The following is a 21,359-nucleotide window of genomic DNA, read 5'->3' as shown; positions in this document are numbered from 1 at the left end:
AACCAAAACCTTCCGGTGTTTTCTGCATCTTTTAGGTTGATAAGAAAACTATTAGTGGCCCTGTCTTTTGCCACGGCCAATCTTCCGAACCGTCCGAGACGGTTGGCACAATATGCCTCTGCAGCATCGTAGCTCATGGAGATGGCAAACGCTTTGTAGCACTTGGCACCCATTGCTTGAAAGCCAGAAGGGCAGTCACCTAAACCAGAGACGACGGATGTTATGGTAGCTACATGTATAGTCGAGGGGGAGAAAGGAAAAACACTCATGTGGTAGTCCATCCCGTACACAATTAGCCCAGTTCAATAGAATGATAGCTTAATTTGTCGATGATTTTTAGCATGACGTTTCATGGCCCAAGTGACGCATCACGATTCTAGCAAACTTCATGCAAATTTGTGCAAATGCACCCTTACATCGCAAAATAAAGCAGCATAGCTTGTGGGATAGTTGACGTCAAACTTGGAGGACGTGATCATGATATGAATATGATATTATCCAGTATGCAAAAGAATAGTACATGTTACCATCAGCATCTGTACATGTTTTTACTTAGTAAATAAAATTCTCAAGGAAGCAAGGTAAAAGGATTTTAGAATAGATGCCCTCACCTGAACTTCCCACTAAAAGTATAAGAGAACAGGCAAGGCATAGAACTCTCATGATGTCTGAAAAAAGGACAAATGATTTTTTTAGACCAAGACCCATATTTCTTTAAGGTTGATCATTAGCTAATGCGTACGTGTGGCTATTTGGGCCATTTTCTCCAGACGGTGATTACTGAGTGACCCAGCAGCGAACAAAATCGGAATTGTGTCACACTTAGAATATGCTGAACTTCTCCGACGAGGCCGGAGTTAAACTGAACTGCGTGGTCACTGATAAATTTGTTTAGAAGCCGACCGTTCAGCGTAATGACGGAACTTCGAATTATGCCTCATCAAAATTTAGAGGCCGCAAATGTGCATCCGCCCCCCTCCCAATATTTATGTTTCTTTGTTGATGAGTACTTGTACTCTCTGGAATGTTCATATTTATTTTGTCACCTCTTTTACGTGTTTACCGTCATGCATGGATGTTGCGTCATAGGTTCGTGCCGTTTGCAGCGCCGTTTATAAAAAAATTAATGCTTAAACCCCCAGCTTTCCACATATTTTGGTTCAATTGACAACCATGTATCAAAGATTATGAAAGACGAGTTGCAATAACAAAAAAAAAATAAACTGAAAACAGTAACAGTAGTACAAGAAAAAGTGAGATGATAAACAGTGTACTTACAGGCTGAACGTTAAAGAATACAAAGGAACAAAATTTCACGGTTTGAAGTGGTTGGAAGTAAGATTGGTCGCTTTAGGTTCATAAAGAGGTCCATAGACAAGCAGCTGTAACTCTTTGAGGTTGCCACATGTACAGGACATTGCGGTAGTCAAAACTTCTGTATGTATAAACTTCCTCACGACTTGTTCAATATTTTATCGATCATTCTTTATTTTTGGAAGAATAATATGTGTTTGTTTTTTGTAGGTCTTTCGTCTACGGGGCCACATGCACGTGTTAAAGGAAAGTAAGATACCAAAATGTTCTAGTTATGTATATAGATATAAAGTTGTGGTCGATAGGTCTTGTATGCAGCAACAATCTTTTCAAAATTGCTGTGCTGAGTATAACGTTCGAGTGTACACGTCCATTTGCCACCTTCTGTTATCATAATTACTTGAGAATGTAACCACATGTCGATGTGTGCACGGGTAAGACCTTGACTTAGTACACTACTTTCATGGTATATTGGAATCAGCATCTGGGAGATGTTTTATCCTGTCCTATTTCCAGCGGTTTTTTTCATATATTTCCTCCGTGAAAATCGAGGTATTTTTTCAGTTTGTTTTTCTGGGCTTGAGGGGAAAATATTTAAGGTTTCATCATATGTGGCCTAATGAAAAAGCCACCACCCAACCAGTTACCGGTATATATTGTGAATAAAGGGACAGACTCCAAGTCTGTTCCCAGCAGGCGATCAGAGTGTGCAACACAAGCTTCAAGTCACTTTTAGTAACGGTGTAGATTTCAATTTAAGGGACTTTTCAACATCTGGGTTTACTTACATATGTTTTATATTTTGAAATCTACCCGCCAGAGATTTTTTGATAATCAAATCTGGCAGCTTAGGTAAACATAAAGACACAATTTTCAAATTCCTATAAAGTTTGATATCTTGGGTATATAATCAAAAGGTTCTGGGTCCTTATGAAAGGCCCGTTCCACGGATTTCTCCACTACACGCATGTGAAATGTACCTAGCTTTGGTATGGGACGTCATCCATTCCTCGAGCACGTTTTACGAACCCAGCACAAGAGTTGGGTCCGACCCGGTCCCCCCCATAAGCAATATCCATAAAAACCTTTCAGTTTGTGCACTGCTTGACGTTCTTACGAGTCCTTGATTCCCCAATTCATAAATGCACAAATGGGTGCAGGCTGGTGTGAGTAATGGGTTGACCCGGTGTTACTGTGGTTTGTCATACAAGACTCGCAACAAGGTCGACCGTACCTTTTGGTTCATGACGTCACATGTACAAGCGCCTTAAGTCCCTGGCACACATTCAGGACCTTTGTTACGACTCTGCTCCCGAACTCTCCGCACCCGAGGTCGGCGCTGGGTAGGGAGTAGACTGGATTTCATTCTTGAGTAGCTCCGATTTTCTCGTGATCGTATCTAAGAAAAATACAACTTTTTTGGTATGATTTTTCAAAATGTATAGTCAGCAGCTGGTTTAGACGACTTTTTTTCAAACTTAAAGACTAGCTACAAAAGACAACCTCGCCCACCAACTTCCAGTAACAGATGACGAAACTACTTGGTCTGAAGCGGGTCGGGAGGTCATGGTCGGCTTTGTGTGTGTGACAAGGGCTTCATCGATTGAGACGTAGCCTGGTAACCTGGACTCTCCCAGCAGGGCTTCACAATTTCAATGAAATTTGAACTTTGCCTGCAGCAATTACTCAATTGAAAAATATCAACAACTTCCATTTAGAGTTTGATTTACATACCAAATGGTACCTTTTTTCATGTCAGAAAAAAAGCTGTTCATCTGTAAAAAAAAAAAAAAATTAGGGTGACTCGGCCAAAGATGGGAACAACAAAGGGTAATCTGTATGCTATCCCTGTCACTTCTTTCCTTGAAAATCAATTAGAGAATGACATGTGCAGAGATACGTGTGACGTCAGAAGCTGGTAAGGACGTTCAGGTCGCCTAGCCTCCGGGTACACGCCTTTCTATTCAAATGTAATCACAGTTCGGAATGTCGGAACACACCTACTAGATATAGATGTATGACCAACACACTGTAATCGTTACTCCTTGCACGGTATTTCTAAAGATATTGAATTGTGTAGATATTACGATATATCAAAAGTGAATCTAAGTGGACAAACGATATAGGAATTTTCAACAATAATGATAAATTAACTTACTTATTGCAAAGTGTAGTCGTCTGATGACTTTTTCCCGCCAACTACACACTCGGGTATTTGTGACGTAGTGTTATCTATTGTGACGTAGTGTTATCTATTTATGAGCTACAATTCTACAATTTTGATTAAGCTTGTACTCAATTTGTTACATTGAATAACTCAGGAATGAAAGAATAAATGAGGAAGGTAAAATGTGTAATACTAGTGATATACACCTTTTTTAGAATTGGTAATGATTTCGTATCTTAATATACTAGTATACCCTTATCTACTCTAATTTGATAAAGAGACCGAGAAAAATATCTCTGATAGCCACTATTATCATCACAACATGTGCCCGCGTCAGTCCGTCCCAAATCGGAGGCTTTTGCACTAAGTTAAAAAATGTTGCCGTGAAATTAACTAGCTGTGTTCAGTCTCTGCATTGCGTAGAATACTTCAAATTCCATTCTAAACAAAGAATAGAAGCAAGAGCTATCCTCGACCTTGAAATGGTGCGTTGTCTATTGTTAGTTAATCGCCACTATCACCATCTGGCGACACATTTGTCCTTTTAAGGCAACATTCGTGAGGAATCGGCGCGGCCACTTTAAATCCGTCGCACGATTTTGAGGTCATAGAATATTGGAGGACAAGAATCCAATACATCTTTTACATCTTTTGATTAGCATGGCTATCCCTAAAATGCTCTCAGTTTGCGATCGTGAGACGATTTTTACGAAGCTTTCAAAGGAACACACACGATTGTGTAAATGATATTTGATGATATTTTTTCACCTGTACTCAATGGATGGATTTTTTGAAACTTTCAATACACCGATGTAATTTTTGATAAAGTCTCTTAGTCATTAAATTTCAGCAAAAAATCTAGGAATGACATGTCTATCACAAGAGACAAGGTTTGAAATAGTTTAACATCAATATTTTGATGCGTAAAATAATCCAAACGTCATGTGTTTCTTAATCTTACGTCAACTCTACTTATTTCGCCTGGTACCCTATACGTGTAGCTAAGGCCGCCATATTAAACAACAAAAAGTGTCGAAGGTTGCATACCGTGGAGATTATTGATGTTGTGATTTATGCAATGTTATATGTACGTTTGTTTTACATGTGTTTTGTAATACTCCAGGAAGACTAGCTGCGTACTTGTTCATTTGTACTGTATGTAAGCAAATGGATTAAATAAAGTATCCAAGTATCCAAGTTGTGTTAGTAGGTCTATTTAAACTGTTTTCCCTTAATTTGACGGCCTTTATATCATGGTACCCGGTGGAGGAGAGTTGGCGTTTACCCCTTATCTATATCTTACTGTGTTCTGCGTAGAATGCTTAAAATTCCGATCCACACAAAGAATCTAGATCAAAAGATCTACGTAAGCCCTATTTCGTCCTTCAAAGGGCGTGTTTTCTATTGTTAGATAATCGTCGGTGTCATTAAAAGGTGACACTTCGGTCCTTACAAGGCAGCGTTCGTTAAGACATGCCCACAGGGGTTGGTCAAAGGTCATGATGACGTAGGTGAGAACTACTTAGATGAGGTATCCCATCATCCATTTCGCGTAATGGCAGAACACACCTAGGCGTCACCTTTCTATATGAGATAAATAGCATTGAATTATTTATGAAGAAATAAAAGCCATTCAATTGTTCGCTGTTGTTTTAAAAATTTATGAGGAACAGGTCGTTGTCCATCGAGAATTATGAATAGTAGACATTGCATTCTTTCCTAGTGGGAATTTCGCTAGATTCCATATTGTGAATAATCAATGAATCACATTCAAGGTATCCATATCATTCTGTTCATAATGATCCGTATGAGTTCCTATATGACGCGTCTGTAGACATGTTATATCGGTGACTTGAGAAGCAGTTGGTCCTCTCAAGGAGGTTATAGTTCAAATGTGTCCTTGCCACCGCCCTGTTCGACCCTGAAACGGTGAATCTTTAATGAGCTTTTAGGCAAGAGAGTATTCCTTTTATTTATTTCCAGCGTGCAAAGCAGCTATGTAGGTTTTTGTGTGGAGGATTTGTAATGTTTACGTTTCCCTGAATCATAGACATCTTGGATCGTCCGTGTTCAGAGTTATACAGACCGGCTTTTGTGTTCTGGATGGTCTTGGTTTAAATGTGCAACTTCAAAGGTGACACGTTGATTTGGGATTACGCAACAACATAGGATGAAACGTTGTCTTTATGTATGACTAAGGAGAATAACAGTGTTCAACTGCAGTTACGCCTTACGGTGGGTACATGCGACTGCGCCAGGAGGCCTGAAGGGACACTTACCAAACCGGTTTGACAAGGGCGCACCCTCCAGACAAAGGCTCATTATAAGACACAAGCCACCTCTGCAAGGCATTGCAGCTCTTTGAGAAGGCCGTTTCGGTGGACATTTTGTCGCGTTACTGAGAGTGACAAACGCGGATCAACCATGGCCAGGTACGGGGGAAGAAACCTGCTGTACGAAAAGATGGACCTGGACTTTTGGAGGGCCATCTTTGCGGAGTTTCTGGGCACGATGCTGTACGTCTTCGTGGTGTGCGGGGCCCATGTCGTCGTGGCGATCTACAACGGAGTGACAAGTTACACCAGCACCCCGACCGACTTCCCACACGATCAGATGAGCCCCATCATCATCGGCCTGGCCTCTGGGCTGGCCTACGCCACCATGGTCCAGATGTTCGGACTCAACAGCGGCGGGCACTTCAACCCGGCGGTGACCATCGGCATGGTCATCGGACAGAAGATCACCATTCTCCGCGCGTTCCTGTACCTGTGCGCGCAGGTGGTCGGCGGGATCGCCGGGGCGGCCATCATGTACGGGTAAGTGAACAACAGACTCCTTATTAATAAATACGGCAGGAACGGTTGTTTGTACATTCTAAAGACAATTTAAGTTTGTAACCATTTCTACGTGCGAGCCTCAGATATCTCAAAAGCGTCGCACGTTTTTATGAGGGAGCGCTTGACAGAAGTGCTGATAAGAGTTTTGGACAACTGTAAACAAAATGGCGGCCCCTAGGGTATTCTTTATGTTTTCACATCAGATTCAAAACATTGGCAACGTGACAGCTGTCGCAAGGGGAAATTCTGCTTAGTAACAACATTTTCCAAAAACGCGGTAAACTGATCACAATGAATACTGTACAGGAATGTCCAAGGTGGGTCTAGTGTGGGTGTCTTTGGTATCAACCACACCCAACATTCCTTACACTTTTTACAATCATCAGTAACAATGGCGTAAAAAAAGAGGAACCATATGCTCTATTCATGGCCTTGCATTAACTGAAGCTTCCTAACCAGAATTCTTTAACCTCTGACTTAAATTGTTGAAACACAAAAGTTGAATTCTACGAACACGAAAACTTCAAAAGTGGTCAGTAATCTAGGCTTACATATTTAAAGGCAAATAAAATAAATTTTGTATAGTAAAATCTTTGGAAAAAAAACATTACTTTATCGTACTTGGTCAAAAAGAAATGTGTATCTTTCTGGTACAGTAAATTAAAAATCCTTTGTGATTTTGTCAGCATTTCCTTACGTTGCCTGTGACTCGAACTCTGAAAGGATGTCAGATGATTACGTTGTTATGAAGATAATGATGGCAGAACAGCTCATGAAAAAGGTACAGCAGATCTCACGTCCGCCATTATGGGATTTCATAGGTATACATTGGAGAATGCGGGTGTACCTTCATGTCACAGTGAATCATCTAGCGTGTGGATTAGGACAAAAGAACTCAGAGACTTCGCTTGTCACATTTACATGAATCATGTGTTCCCTGTTGTTTCTGGATCTTTTAGATTCAAAGAGAATGTTCAACGCAATCAAAGAATTTACAGAAAGTTAAGAATATTATAATTTTGAAAATACTTAAGTTTGTAAACTGCTATTGAAAGAAATGTAATTGAATGCCGAGATCACCTGACCTTTGACTCACATCAGCTCTACCAAATTCGTTTTAAAGGTCATGTTTTTAGTACAATCTTTCGACATACGGCATACGAGGTGATAATGAACGTACGTTACAAATGACTACCCTTAGACTATTCTATCCTCAAAGCAGAATTTGTAAAAGCTAATATTTGTGAATATTACGGTGTCACTATGTGCGATGACAAGACCCAAGGTCCTTGTGCCCCGAGGCAAGGTAAATAACTAAGTAATGATCTGGCATGCACTACAGACTGCCCTGTATTTGGTGTCAACGCCATACTGTTAAATAATATAACTCTTTTCTTTGTATTCCTATAGATTCAGACAACTTTTATCACGTTGAAACCGTTTTTTTTTTTTAATAAACGGAATGGTGTTCACTTTGGAATTTTCGAGAGTATAACACGCTGTTAAATCACCGACTAGAACAAATTGGTTTACTAAACTTACACTACATGTACTTACAGTAGACTGGTTCATGTTTGAAACATAACCGATTGCAGCTGAGGGTGTCGGAAATATAGGATATCGAGGATTGACATCAGAACAATTCATAACAAAATATGATGTATTGTCAATGCGTGATAGAAAATAAAAACTCAATCACCATTCACAATAAACTAGAAAAGTTAAATCTGTAAAGTATGATTTTTATGCATACTGTTGTTCACCTTAAAGAAGGCGTAATAAAACAAATAAAGTCTACAAATGAAATACTAGTAGGTGTAAATTTGCTAATCTCTTGACATCAGATGTATATCATTATATGCATGTATATATTCAGCTAGTTGTTTTAAAAATGTCATGCCAAATCTTTATATTATATAGAAATTATTGATAGCTGCAAGCGTCTAAGAAAACGACTTTTGTCTTTCCTAAAGGTTGTCCCCGAACCACAGCGTAGCCAGGAATTCACTGAGGAACTACATCGGAATAACCACACCAGGAATGGCTGTAAGTAGTGCAATCAGGTCTTTGCCTTTTATTAGATGCAGAGTTTGCACAGGGACACTGCTATCTTCAATGTTTGAATGGAATGCAAATAAAAGGCAACGATGTAACATTATTTGTAGAGCGCAAGTGGCGGGAAATATAGTGTTGTATTTTGCATTGTTTAAGGTTCTTTATAACTTTTATGATATGCATACCGTATATATTGCCAATGTAAATATGATATGCATTGTGTACATGTGTGTCTGTGTGTGTGGAGGGGGGGCAATTTGTAAGATGAAGTATATGTCAGAAAGATTTGCTTTTGTGTAACTGTATGGTACGCGTTCTAATTAGGCTAATTATTCAGTCAACTCAATCTTTACTTTTTCTAAGGGTTGCCAAATTGATAGTCTGGCTGTCTACTGGTAGATTATCATCCGGTTTAGCCAATCTCTCCTTTTTTTCAGTAACCCAAGTAGTCTGGTATGCCCTACTATATATGTGTATGTGGGAGGAGGGGGTGTGAAAAGGGGTCAGGGAAAATGGGGTTGGGTTTGGGATAGGGTCGACCTCGAAAAAACAAATTAACAGACATTTTTAGGCCGCCTAATTTATAGCCTGGTATCCAAACCCACTATAGCTGCAGAGCCGCTTAGGTTCCCTTTTGCAAATGTGGACAAAATAGAAGACTCGGCAGCTATGGTAGGTTTGAATACCAGGCTACATCGCGTATCTAACTTGATTGCGGCACAGTTTGTTTGTTTGTTTGTTTATTTTGAAACACCTGGGTAGCCTATTCAGTGCCAATACACTGGTTTTCGATAGGGCCCAGTTTCACATATACATACATGGAAAAAAAAAAAAACAACTTACATAGAGAAGAGTAGACATACACGTCGGAACATATGGGTACAACTGAAACATGAAAGACAGATAACTCAAAATCATAATCCAAACCAAGGTCAACAGTTAGGAGGTCAGAGGTCACTACTCAGTTACTGAGACTATGTTAGGTCTTTCAGTGACGGCCTTTAGCTTGCTGAGTCCTAAATCAAATTTATGTTTTATGTTATTTATCACCCATCTAGGAAACAGGGTTCCTGACAAATGCGAACGTATCGTCTGCGCAAGCGCTGGGAGTTGAGATCATGTTCACCTTCATCCTCGTCTTCACCATCTTCGCCACTGTCGACCCTCATCGTAAGGTGCTCGGGAGCGCCTCGTTCTCCATCGGACTGCCGATCATCATCGCCTCATTCGCCGGGGTAAGTCGAGAACTGTTCTCGTTTCAGACGACTTGTTGTTTAGTTTTAAACCCACAAAGTACCGTACGGTAAGTAAAGTACACTTCCACTGCTTCATCGCCGGGGGAAGTCGGGAACTGTCCTTATTTTAGACGACTTGCTGTTTAGTTTTGGATCACCAAAGTGCGCCCATGTACGATTCTTGAACACAGTGTCCATACAATCCAGAGGTGTACACATTTGTACTGGGTAAGACCGGTCCTTAAAAATCGGGCGGTTTTTGTCAGTATACATCATCAAATACATTTCAAAATTCAACACGATCTCCTTTGTTATTGATGTCTAATTTGTTCAATAATTCTTGTGCCAACGAAGAACTCAATACAGAATCATATTATATTGTCGATGATAAAACATGTGCAACTTGCCCACTGCAGTAAACAAATAGTGACTAAAAACAGCAAGATACCAAACTCCAAAAGCTTGATTAAAGCTGTCCACGTTATGAGTTGGCAACAACAAAGGCCTCTGTCTTCGTGCCCTGGAGGCTGTGATCCGTTGAGGTCAAAGACTTGTCGAACCAGATCCTCCCGCCATGTTAAACAGAGGGTTCGACACATACTCGACATATTTTGTTTAAACGTTTGGGGACAAAGGTTATGACAAGAATTTAGGTAAGCAGACAAGGTCGATTCAAGGTGACACATCTACATAATGCAAAGTTGTATTCGTGAGATTCGAAAAACATTGTAACAGCATCATATTGCATGCTAATCATGACGTGACAAGAAAAATGCACTCAGATCATGGCATAGATCTACAACATTCAGCACACTGAAGAAGCCACTTGGCTTCCACTTCTCTACTGTTCACAGGATTATTGTTTATTGCTTATTGTTTGCATGCATGTATACAATTATAAAACCATAGATAAACAGGGCAAATAAAAACAGGCAGGGGGGGAGCAGAAGCCTATGTGGCTTTTCGTGGGATAAGGCATCGTGGAGAGGGTTGATATCGTGCCAGAAATCTCATATGTTTGAAGAAACAATACTAAACAACTTTTTTTTCTGTTTCCAGCTTTTCCACTCAGGCGCCAGTCTGAACCCCGCTCGTTCCCTTGGCCCTGCCGTCATTGTGGACCAAAACGCCATCTTCACAAACCGCTGGACGGACCATTGGGTAAGTTGTAACGACATTTTTACACCACGTTCTTATCTTTTGTTGAATGTCACAATAGAGAAATGCACACCAATACATGCGTCCATACTTACTATAGCTATAACTATGCAGGGATGTACAATTGTCGCTAGGAGGGCCGTTTGTGATGACGCAAACCCAGCAAAACAGAAACAGGAAATCTGCTTCATTTGAACAGCGCTTTGTTTGTTTAGCCACAAATATCTGCCTTATTTTTGGCCACGACTAGAATTCACACAGCCAACGGCATTACATTTATCTTCATCAGTACAATGTAGTGCCTCTTGAGCCCAACATTTCGCTCCCCTTGTAGACACACGATGTTCTGTTACAAACCGCTAGAGGGCGTTCTTGCACGGTTAAAAACTGTGTCCATGTTATCCACAGGTGTACTGGGTGGGGCCGATCCTGGGAGGAGGCGTGGCCGCGCTGCTGTACGAGTTCATCTTCAACCCCCTGCGCTACATCGCTGACGACCTGGATATCGTTGACCAAGACGGTAAGACAAAATTCGGATAATCTAAATTGTTGCTTGACAAATGCCTAGCCTCGCGGTTACACACGTGTTTTGACCTACGCATAAGCAAGAAATGAACTTTTAAATTGGAATTTGCTCCTACGTAGCGCAGTCCTTGATCCATTTTTTTATCAAACGAACATGGGCTGCCATATACAAATATTTTGCACAATACACCCAGTTATAAAGAAGATAACACACAATAAATATACCATAGCATTTATCGATAAACCAGCAAAGACTGTAAAATTGTTGCAAAATGTTTTTTTATGATGCTAATGAACTGTTTTCTCCTTGTTTGTATTTAGTTATCGACATCTTGAAGTACCTGGCCCATAAGTACCGTGGGATGTACATGATGGCCGACACCGAACCGATTATTGAAGACCGCTACATCGTTGATGCTCCGCGCGGGTCGATCAAGCCCACCCCAGTCTACCGCAAGCCCTACTACGTCCGCTCCAACGACGCGCCCTATACCTTGCGCCAGGAGCCCGCCCGTAATCTGCCTGAGCCAGCCTACCCTATGTACCCTCGTGCTGAACCGGCTTACCCGCTTCGCCAGTTAAACGGGCCAGCTCCAATGTAAACCGCCAGAGGGCGTTCGTTTACGGTCAAAAATCTAGTCAAGCTTTGTATCATTCGTGACACCAGCTACATGTATATCTCCACCCATTTCACAGATAATGCCACGAAGAAAAGGTGTTTGTATGATTTTGAAAGTCTCTTCAGCATTCTTATATTGCATTGCCAAAATCACTCTGGCATCAGAAACGTATATCAGGGAGGGGAAACAAAATAAAAAGGCTCATGAAGATTAAATCTGAATCAATTAGGTTTTTTATACTAAGTATTTTGAAACTTGCTGTTTTTTAGAAGGAAAAAGAACGGCTAGAAATCCAAGAAATGTTTAGATAAAAAGCAAAAAAAGGATTAATTTTGACATTTAATGTTACGTTCATGCCGTATTAACATAGCGTTATTGGTGCGCAAAGGCTGAGATATTATTGCTTTTCATAATCTGACTTTTAAGAAAATAAATGCTAGTAATATTTTAGATGGCGAATGTAGTTTTTGAATTATTAATATTTAAGTTCCAAAGTACTATAACGCATTGAAACCCGTGCTTTTATCATTATATTTGCTGTATGTTATATGACGATAAGGGTGATATGTGGGACTAACGGTAATGTTTCCTTTTAGTTGAAGGTTTGAAAGAAAAACAAAACTTTTGGCGAATGTTGAGTTTTAAGGGAAATGTGTCTTACATCTTAGAAAGAAACCTTTATATAGTCCTTACCTTATGTCAACGTCCTACATTCCAAGACTTATCAACGTTTTCATGGTCTGTAGTATGATTGATGTTCATTAAAACATCGCAGTTTTCATAACCGTTAATCGTAATATGATATTTTATTGTTAAGAGGTTGAAACCTTTTAACAACTTTACTGTTTAGATGTCCTCAAGAAACTTGTTTTGATTTTGTACTTATTCTTTGCTTGTCTATGTCTAATAAAGTCCTGTTTAGTACATGTTAAAACACACACTTTCGGATTTGGTGTTCTTTCTTTAAGAATCTTTTTCATTGTCGATTTTTGTTGTTAAAGAGAAAGAACCAAAAATGACGTCGAACGGATGTGACGTCTCCAGATTAATGTATGAACAGGAAGTGACGTAGAATAATCAATGGCACAGATAAATGTCGGGTAGTCCTTCAAGACATTTGTAAAAGAGCAACACAAATTTAAAACCATCCGGCAGTCCACCGGACAAATTTGTGACTTCGGGGTCAGGTAGGGGCTCACCACTAGTGGTCCCGCCCCCCAAAAATCCATTTCCGCTTGGCATTATATATGCGACCGGACCTCGAAGCTCCACGTAGCAGAATTCATATCATCAACATGATGTCAGCATAGATACACTGTGAAGAAATCGCCATGTATTTATTTGTCAGACAAAACGGCGTGACCTCAAATATAACAAAAGTTCAATTAAAATTACACAAGAGCGAACGTGGTTCAGCTTCCAAACCCAGGAAATGTTTGGGAAACATAAATCGTCCTATAAATCCTATGATAACAATTAATGATGGTATACTAATGTAACTATATTGCTAAAAGTAATGTGAGTAAATAAATCTAAAACAATTGATTATATATGGACTTAATGACATCATAGACCTTATGATTTCTACGGCTCCGTCTTGTCCAGTAATCATGGTAAAGATACTGAGATTAAGTAAACAAAACATTCTTCTCAAATAGTGTGCTGAATTATTGGAAATAACAAACTTAAAAAAAACTACAATTATGAAATACTTTTGTGAAATAGCAACCTAAAACTAATCCGGATCCCACACGCCTTGCAGCTCAGGTTTTCCGAAAGGAAACGTAAGTGGTACGATCTCCGTTCGGAGTCCCCATGGTGTCATAGGAGAAATAAGCGAAAACGTTCTGTGGACAGAAACCAAAAAATACGATGATGAGAACGATCGTATTATCCATAATGATACATAGCTATTGATCTTATCTGTAATGATGATGATGATGATGATAATGATTATATGAATATCATGATAGTAATAATCTTGGGATATTTTGAGTTTCTTTTGACACAACCAGGTAATATCACCTGCTGACGTTTCGGTGTCTGTCAGACACCTTCTTCAGAGCTTCTGACAAGCTCAGCCACGTTTGGGATTACGTTCTCGCCGCAAAAGTGCCACCTACATCGGCTACTTATAGCGGTGAGAAGCAGGACTCCAGTCAGAAGCTCTGAAGAAGGTGTCCGACAGACACAGAAACGTTAGCATGTGAGATTACCTGGTTGTGTGAAAAGAATTTCCTATATCCTATTTTCATCATGTTGTTCATTTCAAAGTTGGAAGGGGGAGATTATGGACGACCCTCCACCGTTCGCTAGTCGGTTACTGCTATATTGATGACGTAAGTTGTCTCGTGTGTGTGATGCGTTCTAAATCTATATCTAAGTGAGCCGTTATTATCAACTGAATCATAAGGATAGAATTGTCCTTTTTAGCTGTATCGAAGGAAATTCTTCATACATTGAATATCTCAATGCAACAGATGAATTCATAGTTTTGATGCGTTTAGCTGTATAAGAGATATTATCTAGTTATCTGTTCCCTCATCTACACAATGTCATGTACAAAGAAAAGAGAAGACGTTTACTTTACTCGGCTAGCTTAGCGTAACACGCTTATCTACTATATGTTTAAGTCTTATTCATTCATTTATTACATTTTCAGATAGCCTGGTGACCCATTCAAGTTTATCAATTCAGTCGTGTATCAATTGTTGTTTATACTTTACTGTATAAATGTTTGCTATATGGTTGTTTAGTTATTTGTTTCTTGATCTGTACCTAGGCCTTAGAGGCTTGAATGTACTACTCCGATCTTTCTTTATTATGTAGCGGGTACATGTACCTTGTAATACGGTTCACCACTCTCGTCAAGATGTTCAGCCAGTTGCAGATGTGCATCGACACCCCTGGGCAGCCCTCGGACAAGTTTCGCATAATACAGATAGGTTGAAGAATTACTAACTGTGTACGAAAATATCTGAAAACAATAATAGTATATTTTTAAACTCAATACTGCATGATAAGCATTTATCTAGCCAGATCTATACAAATTGAGCAATAACTATCACAACTTTTAGTTATTAACTTTACCTAGTCCAAGTTCTATTTTAACAATTTTGAAATAGAACTATCAAGCTATGTTGGCTGACGAGCGTAGCATAGGCTATTTTGCAAGAGATTTACTATTGGCTTTTATTCACCACTCAGTCATACAGTAAACTTAACATTTAGTTTGAGAAATAAAAGGAAATACGTACATTATCATTTGTAGGCTTTGGGATGCCAGTACCATTTCCAAAGAATGGTACGCAAGAGCGCTCCGTGGAGCAGGGGTCTTCACTTGTTTCGTCACTGCCTCTAAACTTCAAAGCAAAGACAGAAATTCGGGAACTTTAATTCGCTGTAATAATGAATGCATTCATAGGAATGCACTAAGAGTAACCCAACACGTCTCTCGCACACGCACACACAAACACACACACACGCACGCACACACGCACACACACACACACACACACACACACACACACACACACACAGACACACACACACACACACACACACACGCACAGGCACACACTCACACACAAACATGCACACACACACACATACACACACCACATTAAACGCATTACATTCAGTAAACACACACCGTGCAAACGCCTCACGCAAAGCCACACACAGAACGCAGGCACAGCAAACGTTCACAACACGCATACACATTGTAACAAATAGACACAACATACTTATTGAGATCATCGAATGTACTTCAATCTACTAAATAGTATACACTAAAATAAGAAAAATGAACAAAAAGTACTCTGAAAGAGCAAGGTAAGGGACCAGTCCCAGGATGACCATAGCATTTATGCAGGAAGGCAAATAAGGAAAACAAAAAGAAATATGCTGCACTCACGTAACCAAATACAGGTGTCCCCATGTCACCCAAATGTGTTCCTTTTTCATTCTCTCCCTGGAAGTACTTCATCAGGTGATACATGTTCCTCCGGAACGGTGATATGACCTGTCCTGGACACCTTTCGGATCTGGCGCATACCCAGGTGGCTTTTCAGTCGTGTGGGGGAAGAAGAGAGAAATATTGTAGCATCCACGAATTTTTGTCAGTGACTCTGACTCTAATAGGATAGCCTTAGGAAAAAAGTTAGTAAACGTTTAGCGATATCAGTGTTTTTTGTAGACATAGTAAAGTACCTTTATGATGAGCGTTTTTTTTCCCAGCAACGTATTCGAAGAAAAGGGAGTTGATTTTGTCCAAACCCCAATTATCACACGGGCCAAATAGTTACGGGCTGGCTGCACAAACCAACCAGTACAAAAAGAACAAAAAGAAGTCATCAGCAAAAGTTTATACAATCCGCCAAGCCCCCCCGCCCCCCGCCCAAGGCCCACAGGGCCTGCTATGGAGGTTAAAGTATCAAATAAATGTCCTACCTGCAGCAAGCTCGCCTTCGAGGTACTTGCCATGGTCCTGTGTTGTTTTAAACGGGAGACAGTTGGAATCCTTACAAGTCTTTGGAGGGTAGTCGTCTTCGGGCTTCCTCTCTTCAGCATTACGTTTGCCGTGTTTGTCATCCTGTAATGATAACTCTCACTTAGAAGTCGTAAATATGAGTGCAAAACAAGTGGTCCTTTATGAAGCAGCCACCAGAGGGCATGTACCAGAAGTGGACTCCCCTGAAATCGTCGCTAGCGAAGCCAAGTCAATGATGATATTAAGATACCATTCTGCTTATGTTATACTGTAAATGCAGAAATGTTCGCGGTGGTTTTATGTTCGTGGTTTTCGCGTTTAACTCTTTACCGCGAAATTAAAACCACAGCGAGGAGCCGTTCCATTGTGTGACTAAAGCTCTACTACATGTTTAAACGCGAACTCAAAACCACCGCGAACACTCCATTTTCTCCCTACCGAGAAATCAAATCCCCACGAACATTTCTGTATTTACAGTAATCATTAACACCACCATTGCACTAGCTCTGTGACCTCGATGGGACCGCGAGATATGGCAGAGCGCTGAAAGAGTTTCACAGATAAATAACTTCTCTACGCTTTGTGCTTTTTTTTCAATCATAGTTTAGTATTTTGCATGATATTCCAATTACAAACTCAAGGGTTACATAAAACTATTCTGGTCACAGCGAGGTCGCGATGGCCATCTAGTGGAATAAAGGCCTTGGCAGCCATACCCCAATGCTTTACTTACGATGTTAGGTTACTCCTATCAAACAAAAATGAAAATTGTTCACAGAACACTATCATTCTTCTTATTGTCGCTTGTGACACCGTTTATGTGTGATTTAGTAATAGGGCAAAATATCACATCTAGGTAATTCAAGCAAAAGAGACATATCTTGAGGATCTCTTTACTTTAGTTATCCCAATCAAACACCAAAAACGGATTTCTAGGAAATTTACACGTACCGTTTTGAAGAAAATCAGCTCGTTGTACTGGTGGTCACTCTCTTCACTGTCGAAGTTAAGGGTCACCATTCGATTCTGAATAACGGAATACCTACTTTTCATAATCTTATTTTGGGAACTTTTGACCTGGTTTAGAGATGTTAATGACATTTTCTGACCTTGCTATTGCAGCGTGTAATCACTTATTATCATTCTATGCTTAGTGCCTGATGTCTTTCTATGGAAGCTCTATCTTGATGAATGTAAATGTGTCTTCAACAAGTTTGATTAAACGGAGAACTGTTCTATATAACGCCCTAATACTCTATGGAACATGGCACCGCGTAAAAGAGCGCGCCGCTTCCGGGTTCGCCCAGTTGTGCTCTGGACGCCGTGAGAGACGGACGCACGGAAAAGGCGCTCCCGCAAGTCCGTTGTCTAACTTCTGAAATGCTATGAATTGCATATCCTACACTTCAAGGGGCTATATCATGATGGCATTATGAATAAAGGGAGTCGTTTCCCCGTTCCATACAAGCTGTCCTATCCGTGTACGTGCACCAGCAGTCTAAATGCATATGGAGTAGTTTTACTGCATAAATAACATCGTCATGTCATGGGATCAGACCCCTTCTTTTCTGAGAAAGATCGGAATGCCGCTTTCACCGCAATCTTTCGTCTGAGATGGGATAACGCTTGAAAAACATGTCAAAAAGTCAGCGGCGCACCGGCACGGAGACCGCAAACGGGCTGATGGTAACTGGCGCATCGACTCGGTAAGTTCCTCCGCTTGTTTCGTAAGCCAGTTTATGAACGAAAGCACCACATGTTTTGGCATTATAACATTAGCTGTGAACGTAAGCAAATAAGGAAAGTAAATTTGATGGGGAACATCATTATGACATAGGTCTAGCTATGAAAACGTTGTGACTTGTATGTTTACATATCAGTTGGGCTGGGGGTGAGGGTGCAAGGGTCACAGTGCACGTTCCTGCAACAGCTGAGGGCAACTTCGTAGGGCGGCAATGTACCCCATGCTGGAGGAAAACCCCACGGCATCTCAACTATCAGTCTCGGCAAGATGTCGAAAGAAAACAGAAACGTCATTACCGATCTGTTTCATTCAAAGTACTAGTAGGGCGATTTCGGAAACGTACGGGATTTTCAGTGCCGTCGAACAACCTGACTGTGAACGGGGAGGGGCGCTATCGGCGAAAACCCTGACTGTAGCTGACTGTTGGATTGCGTATATGTTCGGTGATTGAGGTAATACTAATTGATATTGCTCATGTGTGGTTCCTGACTCTATCTATAACAAACAGAGTCTTTGTAAACTGTTAACTTCAAGACTACAACCGGGGTTAACGGGGGATTTATAACTATTCTGAAATATCGTCTGTAACGGCCATTTGTTATCATCAGAAGCTGTAATTTTCATAACTACATGTACATAGACTACAGCAGTGAGATTATACACATATAACATTACTGAAACCCACCACTTCTGTGTAGACTTGAAGCAAAGAGTGCTAAAAGCAAGTAAATTTTGGAAAGACAAAAAAGACATGGTGACTTTTGCTTTTAAGTGTGCTAACCAATGCAAATTATGCAATACTTGTGCACTCAGTGTTACTCATCTGCATATCATCAAGGGGATTAAAACCAAACCTCCTTGCCAACATACACTGCTACACGTGGCCCGTTACATTCAGAATCACGAGGAAATACTAAATGAACAGGACACCATAGATCTATAACGTTACACGACGTCACTGTTCCTTATCATGTAACGTTACATGTCGCCGACTCATAGATGTCAGCTCGACATAGATGTTTGTCCCTTTCCCGGACCTTGTCAGTGTTGAGTGTATTTTGTTACGGACATCACAACTGAATGTTTGCGGTATGTTGGACCAAGCAAAATTATAAGCAACTCATTATGTAGCTCTGTGTGGCTATATTTGCGCTGTGGGAAGGGACGTTTGAAATTTCGAACGCGGTTATGTTACCCCCCTCCCCAAAAACTTTCCGTAGCGTGACTTGCAAAATTGAGTCAGTTCGTTCACCTAACCTCTCAAATGTCTTCTTCTGTTGAACTTAGATTTACAGTAAAGACTTGATAGAATGTCCAACGTCCAGGATACAATAATTCAAAGCTTACACGGTTTATTTGTTCCTTGTTGCGTTCTTATAGACGATTACGTACATTCAATGTCGTGTGATCGGCAGCTACTGCCGACATTTCCCAGTCATATCTATCCGTACAAAAATTACAAAAATGCAGCGAGTACTGCTAGTATTGTACGGACAACAGGTAAGTGCCGGCCCTACTCATGATTTACTCAACTTTGCCGTGTGGCTGCGCCACGCTAAAAATGAAATATATATCTGATATCCAGCGTGATCGATTGTAGTGTTGTGAAATGTAACACTTTTATTGTGTTGGGTTTTGTTGTCCGGTCGGCACTACGGCACTAGTGGCAGTACGCAGTTAAGGTGTTCTACCACCTCTGACCTGTACTTCCTTATACTTTGGTTAGTCTAAACTTTGTGGACATCTTCCTGTACACCCAACCACCTAACCACTTACTTTCTGTCGCCCTGTTGACATTCAAATAAACAGGGACACACTCCAACCCAAACAAACAAACAAACAAACAAACAAACAATCAATCAATCAAACAAACACGCTCAAACATGCACAGAGACATGAAGGAAATACAGCATTGACTACTTAGTTTATGAAGAAGTATTAACGCACCTTGTCAAAGTGAACCCCATACTGTCTAAATAGTTCAAGCCGTTCGACGAAGTCACTCAGGTTGCGCTGAAATTCCATGAGTTCGTTCACTTTTCCGAAAGGCATGCTGTAGCTATAACCCCGCAGCGGTCGCCTGAATGTCACCTGAAATTGCAATGGCACTGATTGATGTACAGCAAGCACACATGGCCATCTCTGCATAAAGACCACTTGGCTACAGAGGTATTTGTTCGTGGTCCCATGCCGGGCCATGGTGATCATTTTATTGCCTCAAGCATTAACAATTCTGTCTATAGTGAAACGTCCAGAAACATACGGTAGAATACGCCACAGGACAAAAACTTGTGTTGCAAGATGTAGTAATGAGTTACAATCTACCTTGTCGTCCTTCGGGCGAGGCGGGTTGGTCTGGTGAGACTTCGGTAGGTAGAGACACACCTCGAACACTTTCCCACAGTCCGAAGACGCCATCGAAGCAGAATTTGACTGGGGAATGAAGGAATTCGAAATCGAATAGACAAAGTATATTTAGTTACTGATCCAGAAGGCTAACAGATAAGGAATAATATAGTGATGAAAAAAACTACATTTTCGTCTTTCGGTTTTCTTTTGGGGTTTTATTGTGTTCAATGTATTAAATGTGTTCGAGGGCGAGTGTGAAATGTGCTAGAATTGAACACTTGTGGAGATCATAATAAACAAACAAACAAACAAACAGACAAACAAAGCGGTGGTTTGCTCATGTCTTGAACGTGCACTGTGTTGGAAACAGTTTACCAATGTCCGATGACGTAACGGTCAACGTAGACTTGCACTTACTTCCACCAGTACTGGTCGAGCTGCGTCCATGACTACAGCGCCATTGTTGTTGCCGTTGATGTAGGACAGCAGCCTGCTCAAGCCATTACCTTTGGCACTCCCGTAGCCACATGACGTCTCAGTAGTGCAGATAAACTTATCATCTGTGGAATAAAGCAAACATATCATTAGTCAAGACACCTTCTATGATGGAATTTTGGCTCTGCTTTCGGTTGGTTTGTCGCATATTAGGCAAATATAACAACATTAATCAGGGATTTCATCGTCAAGACGTATCACGTGTTTTGTCCTTCCATGATATGCAACATGAAGCAAAATATATTTACAAATGGTTTTGTCTGAATTCTGAAGTCCATTCAATAGAAAAAAAACTAAAAACGACAGACTACAGGAGTACGAAAACCCAACTTCCGAACGCCCATGTTTTCATGCTAAGATGGCTGTAC

At 40.6% G+C, this 21,359-nt stretch overlaps 2 protein-coding genes across 2 annotated transcripts; one reads left to right on the top strand and one right to left on the bottom strand.

Annotated features, from left to right (window-relative positions):
• The first annotated feature begins 5,687 nt into the window (after positions 1 to 5,687).
• On the top strand, positions 5,688 to 12,796 carry LOC136441180 (lens fiber major intrinsic protein-like). The gene is made up of 6 exons (XM_066437306.1): positions 5,688 to 6,297; positions 8,292 to 8,364; positions 9,432 to 9,608; positions 10,668 to 10,769; positions 11,175 to 11,286; positions 11,613 to 12,796. The coding sequence occupies exons 1-6, from the start codon at positions 5,906 to 5,908 to the stop codon at positions 11,891 to 11,893; spliced, it is 1,137 nt and encodes a 378-aa protein (XP_066293403.1). The 5' UTR covers positions 5,688 to 5,905; the 3' UTR covers positions 11,894 to 12,796.
• Positions 12,797 to 13,224: 428 nt separating this feature from the next.
• Positions 13,225 to 20,574, bottom strand: LOC136441182 (uncharacterized). The gene is made up of 8 exons (XM_066437320.1): positions 20,473 to 20,574; positions 20,095 to 20,238; positions 17,355 to 17,429; positions 16,364 to 16,505; positions 15,828 to 15,976; positions 15,169 to 15,273; positions 14,754 to 14,888; positions 13,225 to 13,758 (listed from the first exon to the last, which is right to left on the bottom strand). Exons 1-8 carry the CDS (start codon positions 20,563 to 20,565, stop codon positions 13,675 to 13,677), a joined length of 927 nt encoding a protein of 308 aa, XP_066293417.1. The 5' UTR covers positions 20,566 to 20,574; the 3' UTR covers positions 13,225 to 13,674.
• Between the last annotated feature and the right edge of the window lie 785 nt (positions 20,575 to 21,359).

Source organism: Branchiostoma lanceolatum, chromosome 9, assembly GCF_035083965.1.
Source record: "Branchiostoma lanceolatum isolate klBraLanc5 chromosome 9, klBraLanc5.hap2, whole genome shotgun sequence".
Taxonomy (NCBI): Eukaryota; Metazoa; Chordata; class Leptocardii; order Amphioxiformes; family Branchiostomatidae; genus Branchiostoma; species Branchiostoma lanceolatum.
This window is presented reverse-complemented; position numbering and strand designations above follow the sequence as displayed.